This window comes from Uranotaenia lowii, unplaced genomic scaffold (assembly GCF_029784155.1).
Source record: "Uranotaenia lowii strain MFRU-FL unplaced genomic scaffold, ASM2978415v1 HiC_scaffold_102, whole genome shotgun sequence".
Taxonomy (NCBI): Eukaryota; Metazoa; Arthropoda; class Insecta; order Diptera; family Culicidae; genus Uranotaenia; species Uranotaenia lowii.
Window position 1 is genome coordinate 51998 of NW_026596989.1, and position 27148 is coordinate 79145.

The 27148-nt window shown below is 39.5% G+C and overlaps 1 protein-coding gene across 3 annotated transcripts in view; it reads right to left on the reverse strand.

Moving 5' to 3' along the window:
- Nucleotides 1-1153: 1153 nt before the first annotated feature.
- LOC129759101 (peptidoglycan-recognition protein LA) overlaps nucleotides 1154-27148 on the reverse strand; it is a 39042-nt gene continuing 13047 nt past the window's right edge. Inside the window, exons 1-5 of one of the 3 annotated variants that reach the window (XM_055756523.1) lie at nucleotides 26051-26566; nucleotides 17346-17555; nucleotides 17007-17239; nucleotides 16729-16935; nucleotides 1154-1873 (exon numbers count right to left, since the gene is read on the reverse strand). In XM_055756523.1, coding sequence (XP_055612498.1) covers nucleotides 1697-1873; nucleotides 16729-16935; nucleotides 17007-17239; nucleotides 17346-17555; nucleotides 26051-26240 — 1017 coding nt within the window. In that variant the 5' untranslated portion in view covers nucleotides 26241-26566 and the 3' untranslated portion in view covers nucleotides 1154-1696. Of the gene's footprint in view, nucleotides 1874-16728; nucleotides 16936-17006; nucleotides 17240-17345; nucleotides 17556-26014; nucleotides 26567-27148 lie in introns of those variants that run through there. The other 2 variants (XM_055756522.1, XM_055756521.1) reach the window with 2 other exon arrangements.

A 27148-nucleotide genomic window follows, 5' to 3' on the forward strand; every position in this document is an offset into this window, starting at 1 on the left:
AGCCCTGTCCGTTGGAGAGTGTGTTGGTACAAAATACATTTGCAGGGTGGATTCAATTTGTACGGTCTAATATTGTGCTGCCTGCAATTGCCTTAGCCAAGCAATGATACCCAGCTACATAAACGCTACCTTGGGATTTCTTGGCAAGTCCATTTTATTGCGACTGAGATCTCATTCGAACTTTGCAGTTATCTTGCGCGGTTGATCCGTGCGAAGTAAATAATCGCATTTGTATGAACCGCAACCGCAAAATTTTGAATCTATCCCTCATGAGGGAGGAATAGTTTGAGACAATTTCGGTAGAATTGAATAGAAGGTATAATACTTTGCTGCCTGCAGATGCATTAGCCAAGCAATGGTAGACCTGTTTACAATAAAGCTATCCTAGTTTCATAGCTTATTGCGACTGGTTACTCGAGAGAACTTCTGCTGTTATCCTGCGCGGTTGATCCGTTCGATGTAAGCAGATGCTAATTGCATGAACCGCAACCGCATGATTTTAAATGTATTTCTGAAGAGGGTGGAATAAATTGAGACAATTCCGGTCTCCTTGAACGACGGAATTAGGGACCTGGTACGACAATGGAGGAACTTGAATGAGAAAAATAAATCATAAATTGACTCAATAGTACGTAATGGATTGATCTATTTCCTACATAGTTTCATAAAACAGTATTCGAAATATAGTTCAATGAATAAATATCAGTTTCAAATCAACATGGAAGGCAATTCTATTGAATTGATGAAAACAGCTTCCTTAAGCCGTTGTCTTAGATACATTTACCCTACATAACTTTAAGGATGATTATTTCGAAGCATACAATACCGAATTAGACCTTGTCACTTTGTTTACATTATGTCTAAGCTGTCAGAGGATATTTTGTGTTTGTCCTCAAACTGTAAACACGGCGAAGAAATGGCCAGATTTTCATAAGAGTGTCCTGTCTGTTTGTCTGTGGTATATCTATAAGAAAATGTTACAAATAATTTATCCATCGGTTGTGACAATAACAATAGTGGGAGACGGTTCCGTACAATTCATAGTGGAGATAATTTTAAAAACACTATTTCCTGTTCATCAAAGTAGTTTCTTCAACAATAAGATAAAAAAAGACTAATTTTTATTAAACTTAGTTTTATTGTATTTGGGAAATATTACTTAAATTCTGATTATTATTAAACATCACATCCAATTATAAAGTAAATCTTAATTATAACATGACTATTTACGGTTTTCAAAAGTAATATCTACACGCTAGCAATAAAACGATGATTGGTGATCAATGAAATTTCGAGCAATATTCTTTAGTTTAATGATGAAAGTCATTTGATTTAAACTTGAAAAACGATGATGTCAACGGTAATGCACAAATATTTCAGTTTTTCAGCCACACTTTGATAAGGTAAATTGAATTGAATATTCAACTATGTAAACAACTCTTTATCCACTTATAATTAGATCTTACTGCTCAGTTCAAGTGCCAATTTCCGTTCGAGGCTTATTCAATTGTTTGCTTATTCGTTTTGCTACACAGTTGTCGTAGGCACTGCTAGTATCTCTGGGTTGATTTATTAGTATCTTCACAATTCGAAGGCATAATACTACAAATGTGCACGGGAATTATTGTTGAAAATGATTAGCTTATTGATGAAAGAGGTTTGCGGCTCAATGTTGTTGCTAATCAGCTGATTTTATTTATACCGCATCCCTCGGGGTGGAATTACTTTTTTTGGGGAAGTCTTGATCCCACACCGCAGGCAGATCGAGTTCGGATCCGCACTTGCTGAAGCCAGGATTGCCGCAAGGTGACCAGCGGGGTAGTTTCGATACCCGTCTGTAGATGTATGGGCCGGGACTTTTGGTTGATTTAGTCTGTAAAATATATAAAAATAAAAAAAAAACATGTACCAATTTGAGCTCAACCAAACTAAAACCGAAGTTACTTTGGACGGGACGGTCTACGGGACCAGATGTTCACATTACGACAAATCCTTCAAAAATGCCGTGAACACCAAGTACCTACGTACCATCTATTCATCGACTTCGAAGCCGCATATGACACAATCGACCGTGACGAGCTATGGAAAATTATTGGCGAGAACGGCTTCTCCGGGAAGCTAACCAGACTGATCGAGGCGAAACGACAGATGGAACGCAGTTATGTTTGCACATTTCGGGTGAATTATTGAGATCATTCAAATCGCGCAAGAGCCTTCCACAAGGCGATGGTCATGATGTTTAACGTGGAGCTAGAAGGTGTCATCTGCGGCGGTGGAGGAGATCTACCGCAAACTGAAACTCGGAGCAGGAAGGATTGGGTTGATGATTAATACGTCGAAGACGAAGTACAACTGACCTGCGGGTCCGAGATCGACCGAACCCGCTTGTCCCGGCGGCCGGAGAGACCCGGCGGCGAATGATCAGCGGAAGTCATGCCTACTATGGACTCCACAAGGAACTGCGGTCGAGAAGACTTAGCCTTTGCACGAAGTGTAACTTGTATACAACTCTCATTAGACCGGTTGTCCTCTAAGGGCTCGAGACGTGGATATTGCTCGAGGAGGACCAGCGCACACTGGGAGTATTCGAGCGACAAGTGTCAAGAACCATCTTTGGCGGCGTGCAGGAGAACAGAGTGTGGAGGCGAAGGATGAACCAGGAACTCGCGTGACTCTACGGCGAACCCAGTATCCAGAAGGTGGTAAAGGCTGGCCGGATAGACAGGACACTTTTTTGTTGTAGAGGAGAGCCCACTGCGACCAGTAGTTGATCTATTGTGGTATTTACCCCGCGTTACTACATATATGCTTTCAGGTTTACCTGCACTATTGATTGGAGTGACAGTTGAATTTTGATTAAGCATTGTGTCCCATTCGGGTATGATATCGAAGATGTACGTTATAACCTTCTTAGAACTTATGTGCAACCATATGTCTTGAGCGCTTATCAATTTTGCCCCAAGTATTAGCTCTCTCCTATTAAGAAGGGCTTAGCAGTTGCCTAATAGATGGTCTGAAGTTTCTTTTTCGTACCTGCAGAACCGACAGTCTTCGTTTTGAATTATGATTATCCTTTTGAGATGCTGTTTTGTTGGACAATGTCCGGTCAAGAGACCTGTGTAAATACTTAACTCGTGCTTACTTAATTTCAACATGTTTTTGGAGAGTTGTGCGCTTGGTTCAATGAATTTTCTTGCCTGAGTTGCTCCCTCCGCTGTTTTCCAGTTGGAAACAATAGGCGATGGAATCGCTGCCGAATTTGGGAGATGGTTTTCCATAAGTGCAAGTGGGATGCAGCTAAATTTTCACCCAACTTTTGACAGATCTTACGGGTTTTTCTTAAGGAGAGAAAGAATAACTTTTCGCTTCCATCGCCCATAGTGATGCTTTTCCAGTTTTTGAGCTCCATAGTCAAGGCACTTCTCGATACTCCGCAGAAAGGTTCAGGTCCAATCAACAGTTCCTGAGATCCTTCCTGAATCACAGACACCTGAAGTGAGGTTATTAGTGTCCTGTAGTATTTTTCTTTCAACCAGAGCTCTGGAGCAGGGTTGATAGACAGACAGCTGAAAATCAGTTAATTTTACTTTGGTATTTAAGCGATTCGTGGGAATTGTTCACACCCGTAACATCGAACTTGTCAAGCAAATACCGTTCTTTCTTTTTCGCTAGTAGGTAGCACGCGTTTGGTTTATTATTTTCATATGCTGATGTCGGCATTATTCTCGCATCGCTCGAGCCCACAAGAAATGTATTTATGTATGACCAAATGTCAAGACTTGTTTTGGTTGAGTTCTTTATCAGCACTTATCCTGAAGTGCTGATGGTTGCTGGTGTGGATTTTTGTGGATAGAATAGAAATATTAATTACTTATCCCGGAGTATGTATGTATGTATGTATGTATGAGAACCCACCAGTGACTGATAGGTCTTTCGACCCGAGGCGGTACGGGAAGTCTCGATCGCACATTCAAATATTGTTCATGCTCAACTCATTAACAATAATTGCAGTACTACCAAGGGGTCCGTTACCTCTGGCTTGGGACAGGTTTGACTCATCTCACTCCCTTCCAACTGTTCGAAGCAAATAAAGAATCCTGATAAGATACCTAAGAGCAAGTTCACTGGTGTTGGGAAAAAGTGGTAGAAATTTCGACACTTACGGCACATTTTGAAAATTTGCCATGCAAAAACATTTTCAAGATCTGTGGCCATCTAACTTTTTTACAACACGTGTTGTATTTTCGCATGCTGTGATGCAAAAATAGCTATATTTATATCACATACGACTGAAATAGAAACAGTGTTGTAAAAAAATACAACGCCCCAAGATCTTAAAAACATTTTTGCATGGTAAAATTTTCAAAATGTCAAAATTTCTATCACTTTTTCCCAACACCAGTGAACTTGCTCTAAGAGCAAGTCCAATGGTGTTGGGAAAAAGTGGTAGGAATTTTGACAGCTGTAGCACAGATGGGAATTTTTGTATGTTGACCGTCCACCAGTGTGATCTGGGTTGCCAGGTGCCCAGATTTGTCTGTAAAACCAAGACTTTTGACCCTTCGTCCAGATATTGGTCAGACACAGATTTTGCCCAGATTTTTGCTGAGAGTGCCCAAATTTTACAGACTTTCAAAATTGGGTGTTAAAATCAAGTGCCGTAAGTGCCTGATTATACTAGAAATCTTGCTTGTATGCTTGTATTTTGCCAATCATTCATTAAAACTTAACTTTTTAATTGAAATCGGCATGGTACGTAGTAGGAAACAGCGTTTGTTTTATCCTCAACTCGAAACAGAATATAAACCACACAAACACAACAAACATACACCCCCCCCCCCCCCCCCCGCTCACACACAGCACCTACATTTCTGTTTGGGTATCAAATTTGTGATCTTTCTTGTGTACAGACATGCCCAGACTTTTTTCTTCAAATTGCCCAGATTTTTTATCCTCAACACCTGGCATCCCTGAGTGTGATAGAAAACGAAGGTATAAAATTGTGGGCAACCAGCGATGCCAAGTGCATTTGCTGTTCAGTATTTTCACTGTTTTTTCCTATTTTGAATTGACCGTTTAAAAATTGAAATCAAATTCACTTTATTGAAATAGTAGTGCTTATATGAAAAATTTATTATCAATGTGTATTAGACTGCCCCAAATTTGTATGGGAAATTCAAAACCTGTGAAATGTTATGCGCTGCAGGCTGAAATTGATCCTAGTCCTAGTACAAGATCTCATGCCAAATTTGGGCCAGATCTGATCACGGGAAGGGGTCGCTCAACGAGCCTGAAGTTTGTATGGGATTTAGAGACATTTTGTTCGGGAGAAACATGAAAAACCAATTTTTCATCAATAACTTTGGTTTCCTTCGGCCGATTTCTTTCAAAAACGGGTTTTCTTAAAGCCTAAATTATGAAAAATATTTCTTCCGAAGACTGCCTTTCAATTAGAGTTAAGATAAAAAAGTTATAAGGCTTCAAAAATGGGCTAACTTTTTTAAGGATGGTATTCATCACTGTTAATGAGTCGAGGTGGTCAAACATATTGACGCCTCATTAACAGTGCTGAATACCACCGTTAAAAAAGTTAGCCCATTTTTGAAGCCTTATAACTTTTTTATTTTAACTCTTATCGAAATGCAGTCTTCGGATGAAATATTTGTCATAGTTTAGGTTTTAAGAAAACCCGGTTTTGAAAGAAATCGGGTGGCGGAAACCAAAGTTATTGAAGAAAAACCGGTTTTTCATGTTTCTCCCGAACAAAATGTCTCGCCCAAATTTGGCATGAGATCTTGTACTAGACCAAGGATCAGTTTTAACCTGCAGCGCATAACTTTTTCAATAGTCGGGTCATTTGGGGCACTCTAATGTGTATGTACAAATACTGTATAAGTTATAATGCATTCCAATATTCAAAAAAATAATCAGTTCATACGAAAATAAAAAAACAAAAAAAGCGCTCAAATGTCAAATTGATATGACTAAATCATTGACCAGTGAACAGGGATCAAATTTTGTTTCATTAGAATGACCATTCTTAAAACTTTTTCTAAGTTGTTGAGAGAGTTTTGCATTGGATAAGTTTACAAGTTTCACTTAACTGAGCATATCTCATCTATGAAACAACAGCTTTGTTGATTTTGTTTGGTTCCGGCACGATTCTTTGTCTAATTTTCTGTCGAAACGTAAAAAATGCTGCATCAAAATTTCTATTTGCCTGATCTAGGTTATTATATGGTAGTGGTATTGTAACGTTCTTCCAATGCTATGAGTAAAATGCTCGAAATTGTATGGGCAAGTAGAGCACAAATGAAAGTGAATTTGGTCTTTGATGAACTCTTCGAATTTAAAGGTTTTACATATAATTTAAATTAAGTGTTTTTGTTTGGTAACTTTTAATACAAACTTATATTGGTCGGCCGTTTCATTTCTTGTTCCTTTTCTGAAAATCCAACCAGGTCCCACCTGTGGAACGTTCCGATATCAGAACCGTTCCTGACCGTGTTTCAACAAAGGGATCAGTGATCCAATCCACCGGAAGCCAAATTTGGTGCATTCCGGCAGCACAACCTAAAATTTGGAATATGGGGTTTAATTATAAAAAAATTTGCGTTTGATATGATTGACACTCGACGAATTAACAGCGAGGGTTCCGTTTTCTAAAGATGATGAACCATTAAAGGCGGCGTTCAAACTTTGATAACGGACATTCCGACGGAATAACATTTTTTAAATAAAAAAACGAAACTCCTTCTCCCGAAAACCGCTCAAACAAACAAAATTTATTTACCCAGCTATCTGGCATCTCTGCGCCTCGAAATGTATGATAGCCCACTCAATTGGCAAGGGCATGATAAAAATTGGCTGTAGGTTTTAAAGAGTTGATTAACTTCTTTGTAATTCGTATCAATTTAAGTGATAAGAGAATTGTTTACAAAAGAAAATATCACTTTATGTTAAAATCCTGAAATTGGTCAATTTCTTTTATTTTCCCCTCAACTAAGGTTTTGAGTATAAGAAAGATGGCAGCACCGAAGCGTTTCATGCACGAATACTGTATTGCAACGCCGACTGTATCACTCGGTTCGGTGTTGCAAAACATCGTGTTTTTCTATCACCCTCGGCCAAAAAGTGTTATACGATACAAATTTTGCAGCGCGAAACTGTTCGAATATCAGATTTTCCCAACACCGGTGTACGGCAAATGTGTTGTGATGTGTTATAAACCTTCGAAATTTCTATCTCCATCTCAATCAGTGAACTTGCTCTAAGTAGTCTATTCATGATTCCAAATTTGCCGAGATACTCCGGCTGGCTTGAGCCCACAATCCATTGTATATCAGTCTTCTGATCGTTTAATGTCCTGTCCATTCCCCCCACTCAACCCCATAATAGAGTTAAGCTATTTTAGTATATAACAAATTAATAATATTGTTTCATTTATTATCTTCTTACCACCTGCAATTCCATTTCATATTAGTTATTCTCCCTGTTTTCAAAGGAACTCGAAATTTCCTCCATATACAAATTAAAAAAAAATTCATTTGTCTTTTGAAATTAAATTAAACAGCCAAAAAATTAAATATTCTCATCAGGTTTACCGAGGTTTCAAAATCCATACTGTTTAAAATTTGAGAAGCAACATACAGATATAGACGCAGCAAGCTTAGCATTACCAGATTTCAGTCTGGCAAAAGCATGGGAAAGAAAAAAAATCTACTAAAACCGACGATCGCTAATTTTTTACTTTTGTTTCCAAATTGTAATCTTTATGTATTCTTTTATCACTTTCATATACAACATGATAAATTTCATAACATAATTTTCGTTTTACATACATAGATTCATATCAAGTCGGAATTGCAAATGGTAATTGAAATCTGAAAATTGTTTAGTAATTAATATCAAAAAATGTACATTAGGGTGTCCCAAAATTGCATAACTTCTGGTAATCTGGGGGCTCACCCTCCAAATGGTAGATTAGGATGTGCAGAACAAACTTTTGTATGGAGCCGACTAAAAAAAATCATGTTTAGAGGTTCCGCAAGCGCGATCTTTAAAAAAAGTCCACTTTCAAAAGATTTGATTTTAAATCAATTCTGGGTCCAAAACTTTTCATAAAATTTATATATTTTATATTTTTTTAATTTTGTTTGAGTTAAAAACTACACGTAAAAAATACAAAATGAACCAAATTTGTATCAAAATGTAAAACTAGCAAGCTATTTTCAAGAAAAAAAAATTTTTGGTCCAAAAATTTCGTATTCAACTGACCAAAATGTGTACCAAGCGTAAAATATTTTTGATACCAATGCCATCAAAAGATGCGGATTTTTGTGCATTTAAACTTTGCTGAACAAAACATGTAGTTTGTATCAACGTGTGAACAGCTATTCACGATTTAATGCTTAACAAAAATCACAATTTAGGATATTTGATCAGAATCGGACAACAGGAAGGGGTTGCACTGAATCTCAAGTGTGAAAGGGATTCTGAGACATAGTGTTCTAAAGAAGCATAAAAAACTGGTTTTTCATCATACATTTTTGTCTTTAGCAATCGATTGCTTGATTATGAAGGTTTTATTAAAATATCAATTAAGACTAACATTTCACTTGAAGACTGCAACTCGATTGGACTTGAGACAAAAAAGTTATGGCTGTTATTTCAATAAAACCTTCATAATCAAGCAATCGATTGCTAAATGTTATATTTTAACCCAAAAACCCCAACAAATTACTTAAGCATGTAATCGATGAAGAGTAAAAGAGAAAAGAGAAAATACTAAAAAAGGGAACATGAAGCCCTGCAATGCTTTGCCCAATAAATGCTGGTTCATTACATTTTGGATCGTAAAGCTGAACACTACCCGTCGTATTTTATTTATATCCGTCCACCGCGATTTTGGCTTTTTTCTCCACCTTTAAGTTATATCAACTGGCGACGAGGTCAAAAAGTGAGTTTTTTTTATCGAAGTAGTAAGCGCGTGGTTTTCGGGAAAAGTGCCCTGTATTTTAACCGATATTTTATTATCGAGAAGTTTTTTTTCGCGACGGTAGTGGACAATTTGGTTGGTGTTTGAAAAACCACGTTTTGAAGAACAAAGAGTCTTTTGTTCTACGAGGTATATTGTTCTACGAGGTATATTGTTCTACGAGGCTCTTCATTGTTACGATCAATTGTTCTGCGGATTTTTTTTTGTAAATTCCTTCAAAGGATTTATTTTTTTTTAACCAGAACAAGTGCATGCTATGCTACAGCAAGTTTTGTGAGCGAAATCTAACGAAAAGCGATTTTGCAAAGAATTTACAATTTGCATCAACATCCATTGAAAGTACGCCACCATTTTGTTAACCACGAGGTTAAATTTTCGGTCTGTACCATTTTGTGATCGGATAAGATTTTCATTATCCCTTTTTCTTGGTGTTCATCTCACGTCTCACCATAATCTGACCACTGTCTCACCCACAAGACAGTTAATAAAAATCAACTGTGGTGAATTTCAGTTGTCAAAGTGGAAGTCTTTTGTCTGCAATTGGGAGCGAAAACGTGCAGAAGAAACACAATTTGTGTCTTTTATCGCCCAAAGCGTTCGTTAAAAGTTTTTTATTGCTGTTTTTTACATCCAGAGTGGATTCTGCTGGTTGTTGCTGCTGTGGTGCGATTTGGGTTGCCTGCTGCTACCTGGAAGACTGTTGTTGCTGCGGTTCGGAAGTTGCGATTGACCGCTGCTGTGAGAGGAAAATTGGTTTTTTTTTTTGCTGCTGTTGGAAGACAGTAAGTGGTTGCTGTAACTTTTGCCTGGACGGAATTTTAAGCTGTTGGTTCTATACCAGATTTTTTTGTGTGGATTGCTGTTGCTTCGAGAAGAAATTGGTCGAGCGCAGTGATAAATTCACAATTCGAGAACGGGATTTTTTGCGACACGAGCGGATCGGTGCGAGGTTTTCAGATCAGATCTCGCTCGGTGGTCGCATTCTTCAGGCGCACAGACGTCAATTGAAGATTTTGCCCGTTTCTCGCAGAGGAAGGAAATTGGTACTGCATCCCAATAATTTTGATCGACGTAGCAACATTCAGCAAACCAACATCACTCAACAGCATACTAAAAGGAGGAGAGAAGATCAGGACGATGTCAGTTCAGATTCAGATGCTGAAGGTTTTTTCGGTTTCCCAGCCGATTCATTTTTGTTTTCTGAGCAAGAAGCTCTACCGGATTTGGTTCCAATGGAGACGGAACTCGAGCAGCAAGCTGATCAAGAAGCTGTTCCGGATCAGCGTTCGATTCGTCGTTCAACTAGAAAACCCAAGAAGCGAAAATTATGTGACTACGTGTACTTTTGAATAGTTGAAATTTTTTACAATTTCATATCGAATAAGTTTAAAGAACGTAAATATTTTGCGAACATTTTAAGTAGTATTTCAAAATTTAGAAGAATTGTTTTGGAAATTTCAAGCTTGTTTGAATTCGAATTTATAAACAAATTTAAGGGAAAAGGAATTGTTATATTTTAACCCAAAAACCCCAACAAATTACTTAAGCATGTAATCGATGAAGAGTAAAAGAGAAAAGAGAAAATACTAAAAAAGGGAACATGAAGCCCTGCAATGCTTTGCCCAATAAATGCTGGTTCATTACATTTTGGATCGTAAAGCTGAACACTACCCGTCGTATTTTATTTATATCCGTCCACCGCGATTTTGGCTTTTTTCTCCACCTTTAAGTTATATCACTAAAGACAAAAATGTATGATGAAAAACCAGTTTTTATTCTTCTTTAGAACACTATGTCTCAGAATCCCTTTCACACTTGAGATTCAGTGCAACCCCTTCCTGTTGTCCGATTCTGCTCAAATTCGGCATATGGCCTTCTGGTGACTCCTTTAAACCATCAAAGTCTTGTTTTGCAAGTATTTTGATTTTAAAGTAGGTATTTATTAAAACAAATTTGATAAATTAAATAAAAAATATCCTTAATTGTGATTTTTTGTAAGCATTAAATCGTAAATAGCTGTTCACACGTTGATACAAACTACATGTTTTGTTCAGCAAAGTTTAAGTGCACAAAAATCCGCATCTTTTGATGGCATTGGTATCAAAAATATTTTACGCTTGGTACACATTTTGGTCAGTTGAATTCAAAATTTTTGGACCAAAAAATTTTTTTTTCTTGAAAATAGCTTGCTAGTTTTACATTTTGATACAAATTCGGTTCATTTTGTATTTTTTATGTGTAGTTTTTAACTCAAACAAAATTAAAAAAATATAAAATATATAAATTTTATGAAAAGTTTTGGACCCAGAATTTATATAAAATCAAATCTTTTGAAAGTGGACTTTTTTGAAAGATCGCGCTTGCGGAACCTCTAAGCATGATTTTTTTAGTCGGCTCCATACAAAAGTTTGTTCTGCACATCCTAATCTACCATTTGGAGGGTGAGCCTCCAGATTTCCAGTAGTTATGCAATTTTGGGACACCCTAATGTACATGGATCTCTTAAAAGGAAATATTATTTCCACTGAGATTCATGTTGCAATTAAGTTTTGTAACGTAACATCTCCTCGCACTAAGTAACAATATTATTAAAGTTCTCAGCATGAGTAAATTTTTGTTCGCGTTTGTGTTTTTCCTTTTGCTGTCAGACATGCTGAGAACAGTTAGCGTCCATTACCAGGGGGCTCATTTGAGCTTCTTGGTGTGGGGGAGTGTGGCGGGCCGCTAAGAAAAAAAAAAAAAAAGTGCAAGGAACGAGCTCACCAATTTTTAAGCAGCAAAATCCGCATCGGCCGACAAACACTCCAATCAGGTATTCTTCTCACGGTTTGAATAAAATCAAATGGGGATAAAAACATTTTTCCGGAAAACCTGTGTTCTTCTTCCAATAAATATTTTAAGCACTAACGTTTGTTTTACTCTTGAAATATCCCATGTATCGCACTTTCACATTACGTTCAAGAACTCGATGTTTAAATTTATGAATGATTCTTGAATAACCCCATTTAAAACAGCAACTGTACATGTCCCGAAAAAAGTGACCAAACATAACGGGTCGAGCTCACCAATTTTTTTAACAGCAACCAAATCAGATGAAGATCTGATGGAACAACTCTTCCCCAGACTACCCGTAATTTATTTCACTCAACTTATACACAATCGGTTGCACTCCCGTATCACCATCAATTCCAACGTATTTTATTGAAAGATTCTTAAAATAAAGGGTACATTTTTAATTTGAATTTTGGGAAAAATTTACAGCCGAAAAAAACACGTCTTGACAATTCAGCAAACGCCTACTAATCTTATTAATTACTTATCCCGAAGTAGTGCACAAGTATAATTTATTTTTCATTCGAAAGAAGTTGCTGATCTAATGAATAATTAGCCAAATTCACAGTAAGCTTTTTTCAACTTGTAGATATAAATTAGTTTTGTTTACTCAACATTATCTGATATTGATTTTCTTGTCGGGGGAACGCTTGATTTTAAGTCTTCGTCTAAGCAAGTCGATGGATGCAGTACCTCAACTTGAAATTAAGAATCCAGTGATACCTAACGATTTAGATGAATAATAATAGACGCAAATAAAAGAAAGAAAAATCAAATACCAAATATGACAAAATTAAAATTGGTTAAAACACAACAACAAAACGTAGATTCGGTCGAGATCATATGTTCATATGAAAAGGCTGTCTTCCATTCCTGACGAGAGATCTGGATAAAGTTGATTGCGACGGGAGTTCTAATCAAAGGCCGTGGGTGTTGTATTTGGCGATCATCATAATTCAAATGTCCTACTAAAAACATGATTTTTTTAACAATTTAATGGAAGTACATATTTGAAAAGCGAGAAAGGTTTGATGAAAAAGATGCAGGAGATCCCCAATAAAAAAGAGCTTAACTAACCAATTGCAGGTTGATTGTGTTCAAGCCATCAGATCGTCGAATTGCCAGAATGTCCGAGGCTAAACGTCCTCGTTACTCTGAAGATGATATTTTTGTGAGGGAAGAAGGGTCACCTAAATGTTCGATTTGCCAAAAAGTATTCAAAGTGGATAAACTTTACAATTTTAGGAGACACCTGGAAGTCGTGCACACTGATGCGTATAACGATTTGATCGCAAATGATGAGGCAACTGACGAAAACACTTGTCCCAAGCGGAAAAATCCAGGTGTCTTGGTCCCGATCGACCAAGATATGTTGACCGAGTGCTGTGTGAAGATGGTAACACTAACCAAGGCAATGAAAGCGCCCAGCATCAACCGATAGACATTTCCAGCTGTCGGCCATGCATACACGTCAAGCCGTGTTATTTCAGGAAAATGCCTTCCTTGCGGTTCTCTTCTTGGATCCGCGGATCAATTATGCGGGTTCTGAATTTCTATCAGATGATCAAAAAATGCTGGGCGTCAGCATTCGATTAAGCTGTGGGAGCGTATTAAGGAGAACCAGTAGGACATCAATGAGCCCAACCCAGCAGCATCGCTAGAAACTCCTGGTCCTTCCTGTTCCACCACTCCTTTGTTGCAGATTGAAGATATGCTGAGGAAGAAAGATACAGTGTCAGATTTGCCCTAGCAGACGGTAGAAACTAAGCTGAGGGAATTGCCTTTGCGAAGTCGAGTACCCCCAACTCAACCGGTTCTCGAATATTTTTGGAACCTGAAAAGAACGGATCCAGTGCTGTATTCCCTGGCACGTGTCGCCCTTGCTGTACCCTGTACTCAAGTCTCGGCAGGGCGTTTGTTTAGCGCTCTAGGCCGCTCTAGGCGTTTGCGCCTAAGCGACAAAAACTTGGCAAACATCATGTTTAGTGCGTGTTTTAGAGATGCCTGTTTAAAATTTCCAATTTCAAAATTTATCTTAAATACGAAATTCTACTGAAAACATTGTTTAGGCAAATGACGAAATAAACTAATACTTCCCTTAATAGTAAAAAAAAAGTGAGACGGAAGGTCTAATTTGATTAATCGTTGAAACGGAGGTCTAACAGACAAAGGTGAGATGGAAGGTCTACACTTGAATAATCGTTGGAACGGGATGTCCAACAAGAAAAAGGTGAAACGGAAGGTCTTCATCTGAATAATCTTGGGAAGGGGAGGTCCAACTGGAAAAAGGTAAGACGTAATGTCTACACTTGAATAATCATTGGATTGAGAGGATCAATCCAATGGCGTTCTCAAGGTTCACTTTCAAAATGAACAGCGTTGGGACAATGTGACAATCTGGCAGTGATTGAAATCTTCACCAATTTTCTCATCAGAGGCATTCAAAATACACGTTCTGAGGCTTCACATAGCTATACAGGAGACGATACATATACATTCATTCAAACCTCCCCCCATGAGAAGGATCTGCTCTGAGAGACACTATCCGTTTGCTGCCCCGAACGAACTCTCTCAACGTTCGGTTGCTACATGATGCATGAAGAAGACGAGGCACACATATTCATTTACGTTGTTGAATTTGAATAACTCCAGCCGACAGATGTCGTTGAGGAGAACATCTTCACTCTCGCCGCAAAGGTTGAGGCAACAACAAAACAACCGAACTTATTGCCATGCACAGGCCCGCAACGTATGGTGCAAAGAGGGGGGAAGAAAAAGAAATGAAAAAACTAGCTGCCGGCGTGCGGTTGCTGTGCAATAATAGCAATAGCAGAAAAACCTCACGCATTCGATCCAGGCACAAGCGAGGAGACTTGGGTTTGCTCTGAATTCGGTTCCCTCAATGTTGTAACAGGAGATGAGTGAGAGCCATTCGTTTGATTTTTTGGATTCGCTGCCTCGAATGTATATTGTTCATGAAGCCGGGCCATATTGAGAGCGTATGCATCATCGGTTTTGTCGTTTTCGCTGCCTCAAAGCAACCTTTGCTTCCGAGTAAAGCGTTGAGCGAGAGATGGTTGATCAACTCATGCTCAGCAAAATTCAATCACTGCAATCTGGAGCAGGATGGTCAGTACAAAAAGTGGGTTTGAGCAAAACACTTGGTTGATTGGATTGGAAAATCAATACTGGAGTGTTCTGAAAGTTCACCTTCAAAATAGACTGTACTGGGATCAATGGTTGTCTATAGCAGGATGTTGATTAGCGATTGTTTTTTGACCTCAAGTTTGTCCCTTATGCGTATGACTTCAAAGTGGTTCAGGTCAAGGAAAAACGTTGGAATTGTTTACAGAGATGTGACTTAATCTGTTTGAAGGAAAAACGATTTGATTGAAACAACGAATGGCAAAATAACAAAATGCGGATTAAACTGAAACGTTTCTAATGTGCGATAGAGAGTTTAAAAGAAGACTCTTGAAAATTGGGATACGTAGTCATTCCAGAGTCACTTTAGTGTAGAAGTTATAAGTTTATGACGGTATGTCTCACTTAAGAAGAAATATTATTCACATAAATAAGCACAAAAGAAGATGGAAGTTATGCTCACGAAAATGGTTTGATGAAAGTTCGAGGAAACGAAATCAAATATGCGTGTGTTTACACATTCATCGTTTGAAATTTTGCCTCCAAAACTTTTTGTTTCTGTTTTTCTGTAGGGAGAAGATGTGTAGTCGATGATTGCGAGCGCGATACTCTCTCGGCCCATAGACCTTTTCGAGCCAATAATACCCCTCCTTCTTCCTTACTACACTCACAAACACTACGGCTGAGCTGTTAGCTAACAACATTCGGTGAGATAGGTCGTGCGTCTCCCGTTCAGCCAACGGATGCGAAGTAAACTTGTACAATATTTTTCTGTGACTTCTAGTTAGTTATTATGAGAAATTACCAAATTCAAAATCATTCAACTAGTTATCCAACGGGGGTGGTCGTTTAGCCTAATCGCGAACGTCTTTGGTTTATTAGCCAGAGGTCCAGGGATCGAGTCCCGCCACCCTAAAATCTAGGTTAAGGAAATTTTTTAAGTCGTCGAACGTAAAAATTAACACTAATACCACAAAATATAACAATGTATCGAAAACTGCAAACTCTACTGAGTATAAAAGAATGCAAAATATCTCTACGGAGTATAAAAAGAATGTAAACTCTATGGAGTATAAACGGATACGCTGGTCATATTTTCTCAGTAACTGGACCATAATAGGAACTAATCGATAAAGCAGTTCCGAGTTGTGCTAAAAATAGCATCGGCGAGAAAATAGAAGAAGAAGCAGTTACCCCACACAAGAAGCCTTCGAAAAAATCAAAAATCGAAATCAGGAAGCAGAATCGCAACCAAATTGTAGAACGATTCATCGTGAGTCGTGACGCCAAAACAAGGACAGTCGGAAGAGACGAGTGCTGGATCGTTTGCACCATATCTGACATTTTGTGAGGCATTTCTTTCGTAAGCTCTGAAAAACTAAGCTCTAAGCTAAGTATTCAGCTCTCTAGAGCGTTTTTAGAAGCTTGCCCGAAGCTGGTCACGAATCACGATCTGCCTCTTGCTTGTTTTGAGTCGAAGGAAATGAAAATACTTCTGAACCGACTAGTATGTATTGGTCTTAAAACTTTATCGAGGCGATATGAAAATTCATCTAGAAGCTGCATTACGAGAGATAAATAGGGCCAGCATCACAGAAGTGCGCGGCAAATTAGTCTTCCAGGAAATAGATGCTGCTTCCCGACATGCGCGTAACGTACGAGATATGTGGCCAAATTGCAATTTGAAGCATGGGTGAGTATTGCTCAACAACCAAATGGATACATCCAGTTATGTTTATTCTACGATCCCTTACCTGATTGTGTGTCACAATTTTATAGTTGGGTGTTAAATATTGTTCGGCGACTCCGTGCGCTAGCAGATGGTCCAAAGCTGAAAACTGTTTCTCGTTGGGCTCATACCGGATGTAGTCTCCCATAAAGCAAACCGACAACGTCTGGTTGGCATACGCGTTGGCAATGTCCCAACCTCGACCAACATAGATGAATCCGTCACCTCCGAGCTGCAAAAAAAGTTAAAATTATGTTCAAAAGGTCATAGAAGATAGAATTAAAAGCAACCAGCAATACTTACGTAAAAGTTGTTCGGTATATCCGGTAGTTTCATTTCGGCTACCGCCGCATCTTGGATGGATCGCATCTTGATTGAGCATTTGTACATATCTGGACATGGTGTGGACTGGACGCCAATATGGGTAATCAGCACATACGGTATGGGTTTATTTAGAGGGTATGGTCCTCGGATCGAAACCTGAGCGCCCCAATTGTTACGATCGATTACCAAGTGGCCGTTGCCGAGATTCGGAACTGAAATTGAACGATCAGTCTAGCATGATTATATGGCAGATAAATTTAGAGAATTCTTAGGAAATGCTTATATTGTCGACAATGAGAGCTAATCGTTAATACTAACTAGTTCCCGAGATGTAATTGTTGCCGAAGAGAATGTCCGGCTGACTAGTTGGTTGATTGCTTTGTGTTTGGTTGATGATAAAATATAGTGCCACCGAAAAGGCAACGATTGTAAGCAATATTAGTGCTCCGTAGATGAAATATCGCTCCTGTCGTAAAACGGATGTCGGCTCTGGTGAAGGAAGTCCTCGATTTTGGTTGTTACGACCAGCTGAAATTGAAAGAATGAGAAATTTTTATTCGATGAAAACATATTTGAAAATGGACGGTTTACATTACATTCATTGTAACTTATTTCTGATTTATTTTCGTTTGAGTTTCAAGCCAGTAATCAAATGATGTCTAACATGAACAAGGCTTTATGGATACCGAATGAAATTTCACTACTCTACAAGGTTTAACGCCTGTTCATTTTTAGTACCAACTATTTTAAACTTAATATTTTGGAAAGGGTCTCTTTTTGATAACGCATTAAGTTTTTAAAACACTACCCGATCAGAAGAGAAAAAACAGAATTATATCCATTTTATCTAAAAGATTTCTAAAGGTACTTAACTTACACTCGTATTCGAAAGATGAATGTTCAAGAAACTTGAAGTCCAAAACAAAGTATGATGAAAAAATATTTCAAACAAGTTTGTCGAAGATAGCAAAGAGATTGGACCAACGGTTTAAAAGCTAGATTTTTTCTCACTTATAGGAATATTTATCATAACATAAGTTTTCTCAATGAGCTCATTTTACTTTTTGATTCTTCGAAGACATCTTGAAGATGAAATGTAAAAAAAATAAGTTTTGAGTAGGCTATGATCACGTTTTTTTTTTTCTAAGTTTGACCTCTGTGAGATGCAGCAAACACAGGAAGCCAAGGTTTAGTAACAGTTCACTTTGATCCTTCGTCGCGTTCAGACGTGTATTCCGCGCAAGCCCTGAGTAGCAAATATCTTTCTCTATCACGGACGTCTGATTATTGTGACTTTCTTTAGTGAACCTGAAAAGTTTTCTTTCTTCTACCGATCAAGACTGCACAGGAGACAAGTGCATGGCCACAGCCATGGTGGAAAATCCTCCACCGTGGGGACATTCTCCACAACCCTCTACCTCCAACAAGCGAAAGATCCCAGAATGGATGGACCCCAACGGAGAACACGGAGCAATCCAGTTTCTCTTGCTCAAACCCGAATCACCTGCAGAATTGCCGAAATTCCCATTCATCTTCTCTAAAACCGTCGAAAATGCAGCTGAATAAATCGTCGGAGGACATCCGTGCGACCAAGGAAAAGCCCACCTGCTCAAAGTCCGATCGCAAAAACAAGTGGAAAAACTATTGGCTGTTAAACAGCTAATAGATAACACTCCCGTTACAATCAATTTCCACCCATCGCTCAACACCTACAAGTGTGTGGTTACCTGCAGAGAAGCTGCCGGTGCCACCGACGAGGCACTGGAAAAAGATCTTGCAAATCAAGGGGTGATCAGCGTTTATCGATTCACAAGAAAAACAGATAAACAGACTCTCCCTGCATTTGCCTGAAATGCGGACAAGTCGGCCATACCAAGAAGCACTGCAAAAACGAAACCAGCTGCTTAAACTGCGGTGAAAACGAAAACCACAAAAACTGCTAAAAAACACCCTGCTGTATCAATTGCCAGAACCCACACCCCAGCAATAGTCGAATCTGCCCCGCCGAATCTGCCGTAATCAAAATCAGGACCGATCTAGGAATCTCCCACAACGAAGCCATTAAAGAACTTCGGAACCGGCAAAACCACACAGCATCCGTTCAACAACGACTCAACCAAGCCAGCCTCAACTCCACAATTGAAAGCAAGGATAAAGAAATAACCGAACTACGAAACCTAGTTGCATTTCTTACTTCCCAAATATTCAAACTCTCCCGTCAAGTAGAAAAACTGGAAAGACAAAAGAACGAAACCCTAGAGGAATCCGAAAGCGACACCAACATGTCCAACAGCAGCTCAAAAGTCAGCATAATAACAACACCCAAACGGTTTTGGAAAGCGTCATCCGAAGACTCCCCCACCGAATGTGACCCAAAAATCAATCCAACAAATGAACGTCCCAAAAAAAAGCGACAACGAGGAACAAAAAACCAAACTCTTCCACTTACGGCTCCAACATAACCCAGCAACCCAGATAATACCAAAACTACTCCAATGACTCAGGAACAGACCGGTAAGTCACAAAACTAAAATAGCTAACTGCAACAACATTTTCAACATAAAAATGGCTACACAACCAAGTCAACAGATACAACCCCCAACCAACCATCCGTGACTAACCGACCTACTCACAAAAAGTCACAAAATTACGCCATCCAATGGAACACCAGAGGCCTTACGAGGCGGCTATCCGATATCCAAATTCAAACCACACCACAACCGTTTTCGCAATTCAGGTAATCCTGACAAACTCCAATATCCCCCTAAACTTATTGAAAGGATACAACCTGCACACAGTCTCAGACCCGCCATCACGACAAGGAGCTGGTCTAGCTATAAAAACCGGTACTCCCTACAAATTGCCGACCGTCAACACAACACTAAATGCAGTCTGCGCCAGAGTCCATAGCCCGATAGACATAACAATAGTATTCCTCTACATTCATCCACATCTGTCCTACCATGATTTCACCACCAAAATCGAAGACCTTCTGGCCGAGCTCCCTCCTCCCCTTATTATAATGGGAGATTTGAACGCCCACTCCACCAGCTCGGGCTGTTATCACACCACCAACAAAGGCTCTTACTTGGAAGAGCTGGCAACCTTTAAAAACCTCACAATTCTGAACAATTCCCAACCCACAAGAATTGACCCGGCAATCGGAAACACGTCCGCCCTCGACATTAGTCTTATCTCTTGGGAACTCGGGCTTAAATTTGGCTGGCAAGTTATTGATGACTCCTTCAGCAGTGACTACCTTCCCATCCTAGACTAAAACTAGAACATCCTACACCAAAATCATCCACAAGACCACGCTGAAACCATGATGAAGCAGACTGGTTCAACTTCCAAACCGAAGTCGATAAATCTCTTTAACTCAGCCCTCCCACATGCAAAGAATCCTTCACCAAGGTCCTCATGGAAGCTGGTACGAAAACTATCACGAACTAGTGGGGTCCCAGGCAAGACTACAGTCCCCTGGTGGGAACCAGAAGTTCGATCCGCCGTAAAACAGCGGTGCAAAGCCCTACGATCCCTCAGGAGAATCCCCAATGATAACCCAAGAAAACAACAGGCACTCACTTAATTCAAAACAGCGCGTTCTCTTGCGAGAGCAGCAGTTCGCTCAACCAAAGCCGAAAGCTGGCAAAAATTTACGGAAGAAATTCATCCCAACACCTCCACCAAAGTTCTATGGAACAAAATAAAAATTATAAAAGGCAAAAACCGCAGCAATCCCTTTCACCTTCTCCTATCGATGATCCCATCTCCCTTGCCGATTACTTCTGTGACCCCTTCGCATCAATATCCCCCTCCTCCAATACCCCCTGCTCCCCATTCCAACTGACCAAGCCCATAACCAAAAAGACTACAACAGCAAATTTTCATTCGACGAACTGGAGTCGGCACTGAGAAAAGTCAAAGGACTTTCAGCCGGACCAGACGACATCGGTTATCCTCTCCTGAAAAATCTATCAGCCATAGGCAAAACCACACTACTCCACATCTACAAACAAACTCGTCATCCCTATCTCCAAACCAAAACAAAACCCCCACCTCCTCGATAGCTTCAGAACCATAAATCTGCTGGACCGCGTCGGGAAAATCATGGAAAGAATGGTGAACCGACGATTACACGCCTTCCTCGAAAAACAGCAGCTTCTAGAGAACCGTCAGTTTGCTTTTCGAAGCGGACGATCCATCGATGACTATTTCGAGGAACTAGAGTCTTGTATTATTGATCCAACTACACAAAAACAACTTCATATAGAGTGCCTATCTCTGGACTTGTCGAAAGCCTTCGACCGTGTCGATCGAATAGCGATTATCAACCAACTCAACAACTGGGTAATAGGAGGCCGAATGTTGCGATACATAGCCGACTTTCTTCAAAACAGAACAGTCCAGGTCCTTGTTAACGGCAAGCGCTCCTACACAAGACCCATCCATGGAGGCGTATCACAAGGTCCGTAATTGCTCAACCCTATTTCTAGTAGGGATCAACTCGATATTCCAAAAAGTCCCTAGCAACACTAAAGCATTGGTCTACGCCGATGATAATCTCCTCACAACATCTTCAGCTTTCTCTAAAACTACACGAACAAGTTTTCAAAATGCTCTGAACGAAGTAGCAAACTGGGCACCTTCAGTCGGCTTCCAGTTCTCCCCCACCAAACACACCTACTCCACATCGGCCCGAACCGAAAAATACTTGGAAAGCTTCCTATTCTCACCATGAACGACCAGACAATCCCGTTGACCCGCCTGCTAGGACTTTGGATGGACGACCGCCTAAACTTCAAATACCACCTAGACCAAGTACGAAAGAAAGCCACCGGGAAAATACCCATCCTCCAAATACTTGCCAACAACACCAGCCACGCACACAGAGACTCTCTATTTCGATTCCTTCACGGCTGGTTTTTGCCCTCCATACTTCACGGTATAGGTCTCCTCAGTCGTGCCAACATTGAAGTCGTCATCAATAAACTGGAACCTCTCTACAACCGCTGCGTTCGAATCATCAGCTCCGCTTTTTGCACCAGTCCAATTCCATCTTTGATGGCTGAGAGTGGCCTACTATCATCCAAGACTCCGAGAAGCCTGGCAAATGGCGTTTCCAAAGAATCCTCTATGGCAATCCGCACGTACAAATTCCTCTCGGAATTGACAGGCAATGAAATTCAGCCTATCTGCTCCCGTCCTGAACCTACTCTAAGATACTGGAACGATAAAACTCCGAAAGTTTATCTAGACTTGTTGCGCGCAGAATAAAACCTAACGACCCCCCCCCCCCCTCCCCCTCAAAGGTCATTCAAACACACTTCAGACAGCTGGTCAATTTTAAGTATGGCCACCTCCCACACGTTTATACTGACAGATCGAAAACAACCACTGGCCGCGTCGGCAGTGGCATCTACAACGGCAGAAATAACTTCAGTCTTTCCATCCCCACACAATGCTCAGTATTTAGTGCTGAAGCATTTGCCACCCTCAAGGCAGTTCAAACCTGCAAGCTAAACACGGTGATATGCAGCGACTCAGCCAGTGTGCTTACAGCCCTGTCGCTCGGCAACACCAAACATCCATGGCTTCCTTCCATCCCCAAATGGCCCTCGACAAACGGATAACCTTCTGCTGGGTACCAGGCCAGGCCAGGGGAATGAGGCCGCGGACAAACTCGCTGCAGCTACACTACTTGACCCTTCACTGATAGGCATTCCTCAGCAAGACGCCACCACCCACATAAAAAACTTCCTTCAGCTGGCATGGAACCTGGCATGGGACTCAAATCATCACGCGAAGCTCAGGGAGAAAAAAGAACACCACTCTTAGATGGAACAACCGACCAAGCCCACTCGAAAGAAAAACCCTCACCCGTCTTCGCACCGGCCACACACGCCTCACCCACGAACACCTTATGACGAAAACCGACCCTCCGATTTGTCCATGCTGTGACACGGTTATCACAGTGAAACACATCCTCACCGTGTGTCCACAATTCCACACCACCCGATAAACTAGTGGCCTAGCATCAAATATGCGAGAGATTCTCAGCAACTGCCCCCAAGAAGAATCAAAATTAGTTGCCTTCCTCCGCAAAGCCGGATTAATCTACAACATATAGAGGACTACCACGGAGCATGACCCTAATGGGTTAACCAACCAATCGAATCGAGGAAGAATGACCCTAACGGGTTAAACTCCTTTAAAAAAAAAAAGTTTAGTAACACCAACAAAATGCATTTAAATAATATCACTCTCGAATTTTATGACGAAATTGTGTGATCAAACATATAAATAATAGAAACATTTATTTATTAAATAAACATTTATTTATAAAATCACATACTTTAGTGGATCAAAAACAGATATCTACGAAAATTTTATTTCTCGTTTCTAGTTTTTCAAATGTGTAGAACAATCTGGATTCTAGTTTTTCTAACCAAACAGAAGCACTAAAATTAAAAGGTGATAAAGTTCATTGTTCTGAAAAGTATTGCCAATACCTTGATTGTCGTATGCCTATATGAATCATTGTGGTCAGAGATTTTCCACCAGATGGATGCTGTTAAAGTGTTTCGCTTTTGGAGACCTAGCTCATTTTTATTACTGTACTCAATCTCCATCGACTCAATCCTGACCAGCGGTGTGTAGACTCGCTTCGGAAAGAATCATTCGGCTGATTTTTTCCGAGTTTAACTTGTTGTGTGCAGATTGATTTTATCTTCGTTCCAATCATGATGTGATTGCACACAAAACGAAGAGAACAGTTCCGAATTGATGTTTCCATGCCTCGCAGTAATAAAATCACACCAACGAAACAACAGAACGAAGCTTACCGTTCACGAATGCACACGAGCGATCGTTGCCCGACGGACCGAGTGTACATTGCCTCGCACCCTTCTCCCATTCGTTTCCCGTTCCCTTGTATCTATTACTTTTAGCCACGCCCCCATGCGTTGTCCGATTGATGTGTTCGGCTGCCGAACGAAAACGATTTGAATTTTTAATTCGCAGAACTGTACGTTTGCTTCGCTGATGTTTCCCCCGATTGCTGTTTACTCCTGCCGAGTTTACCCGAAGTTTACTTCCTGATGCTTTCCGAGTTGAACTTTCGATAGCATCATTGCAGTTTGAGGTTAACGAAATAAAATCGTTCTGCAAAGAAGGGCAAAGTGCGAGTATGTAGACTCGCGATTTTAACATCTCTGATCCTGACAAAGACGCAATCATTCTTCACTTGCATCAATGAATCATAGTGGGTAGGTTAGTAAACAAAAATCTATAAATACTGAAACGATGCAACATATCGGGTGTTTTTTTCAGCAAGGGAAAGGTGTGCTTTCTGGTTGGTAGAACTTGAAGATTCAATAGATAAAAACGTTTCCAGTTTGCATCAACCGCCCGGAATATGTATGAATATCAATGTGTTATTGTTTTCCATCAAAAGTTTCATACAAATGATGAGTCGTTTTTTTTAACTCATCGAAACCTATGAATCAATCTGCGCCGTATAAAATTGTCATTTCTGTCTAAAACCGTTTAAGACCCGTTAATTTAACTCCAAATTTGAGATTTATTGGGATTTTTTTTTATAAGTTGAAATATCTCGGACATTTTTGGAATAACTTCTACAGTTTATTTTTTTAAATACAGCTATGAGCTAGTCTTAATATGTTTCACCGGGGTATTTTTGACCATCAATAAATTTTTCCACATTATCATCAATAATTTAGTCTATAGTTTGAATTTTTGAAAACTGTATTCTACGTTTGAAAGCCTATTAATTGAGTATCAAATAGACAAAATTTTGTTTGTATTTGAAATTGTTTTCTGTTAGTAAAAATGTAATTTCTAAATCTTAAAATATCCATCTTTCCCAAGGCTCGCAAACAAACAGCCCTCCTGATGATACCAAACAGTATTTAGAAGCAAACGGGTGGTTGAATGTGGAAGAACAACTTTTATTCTATGTATATGTATAATTATAGTGCTATTTGTATAGTAGTCGTTTAATGATAAATTTTTGATATTTAAAAAGTAAGGACATTTTCCAAGAGTAAGCCTTTACTGGACAAATGGATAGGAATTCTATCAAATGATTAACTTTGAAGAATAAATGAAAATGGAAATAGTGGGAGGGCCTAGGAGAATGTGTGATGTATGCAGCATCATTGTTTTTTTTCGATTATAAATGTTTACGAAAGAAAACGTTAAAAAGCATGGTAAAATCGATAAATTAGAATTTTTAAACAGTTATGAAGGTGTTTTGTATCCTTTATGATCAAGAAAACTGTCAAAATGAAAAATGATCAATGTAACCCCAAAGCATCAATTTCTGAACAGCGGCGAAATGGTTTTTTAAATCAATTTTTAAGTAGACAAATAAATTTCTGCAACCACGTTTTACATTCATAGGAGTCCAGTACTGGTTTTAAAAATATGAAACATTCCACATACCCCTTAACAGGAAAAATAATCGAAAAATATTGAAAAAAACGATCAATATTTCCCTGGATTACGGTACTGGAAAATAAGGTTCTTAAGCCCTTTGCTTCAACGTTTAAGATATGTTTTTTTTTAAACTTAACTTCTGTAAGTTTTCAGCTACCAATGAGTTTTAGAGAGTTAAAAATTGAGTTTGAAAAAAGCTTATATTACGGGATTTTTTAAGCTGATTCATTGTTAAAATATGGAAGTTACAATAGACGCGAAGCTGTTATTAACAACAACTTTGAAGCGCCTAATTGAATTTAATTATTTAAGTGAACCGACAACTTACAAATTGTACTTATTTTAAATGTTGAAAGTTCGATACATTTTCTGTTTTCATTCGCATATTATTATATATAACTGGCATATAGTGGCAACGACACAATACGGTCATTTATTAATTTTACATAATAATACAACGAATGTCCAATAAAAGCTCTTATTAGTTACATACAAATATGTGACTACAGTTTCGGAAGTATGCTCACGATAAACAACCAAACCCGTCCGGAGCAAAAACCTACATCGGGCAGCTACCGCACTAGCAGATGAAAGTATCGTGCTCGAATCATCCTGATTAGATGCTATCCGATGGCACGATTCTGTGCTGGACGCACTCGAAGATGATTTGGATGCACGACGGTAAAATTTACGTCTTCGTTGTTGGCTGGAATAGTTGCGATCTTTGTTGTGTATTTTCAGCAGAAGCTTCATGATTCACTAAACTGTTCTTGGTAGTATTCCATCAACGATATGTTTTCACTAGCAGACTCATTTCCCGGCGAAATCTTTTCACTTGTCAGTTTTCATCTGTTTAAACCACCCGAGCGCGCTTTCCAGATGCTATTTAATCCTTTATATTTTAATTAAATTAAAATGTAAGATATGTGCCTGGATTAGTCCTAGCGGGTTATTATCTTCTTGTCAATGTCATTCGTCCACGTGTTTTTGAAACGAACGATTTGAACAAGCTTCGCGAATATCGGTCACTTCGCTTGACCACGAGAATTCGAACCACGCCGGCGGACGGTCAATTTGTAAATGACTCCTCCGTCAATGGTTTATTTAGTTAATCCGATACGGCGCAGTGCCCGAAGCCATAAACGCTGAGGGGAAATGTGTTGTATTTTTCACGGTGCGGTTGTTTGGGAGTTGATGTTCCAGCCAACCAGACATATGCATTTGTTGTCTATCCGTCTGTCTGCTTGTCTGTCCGTTTACAGTAAGACGCATAAACAATGCGAAAATTTCAAGTCTGTTTTGTTTTTTGACGTAGAATTACGTCTTACGGCAACACTATAGGGGGGCAAATTGAAATTCGCGAACCGATCTCGCGTCACGAAAAACGCCTCTTTCAAAGACATCTCTCTTAAAAGACATACCAAGCCTGCTCAACGTTGATTGGCAATTCGAAAATGAAAAAAAAATGTAGACGCTCCGCCCCTTCATGAGTTTTGTTTGTTCCAGCCTACGAAAGGTATAAAACAAGGGGTCAACTGACGGTTTGTTTCATTGTATCAGAGAAATTGAAACTAGTGACATGGGCAGTAGCAGAGCTGACCAACAGCGGCGGAAGCGAGTTGTGTTGTGACTGCTCAGATTATAACCCGACGACCCCACTA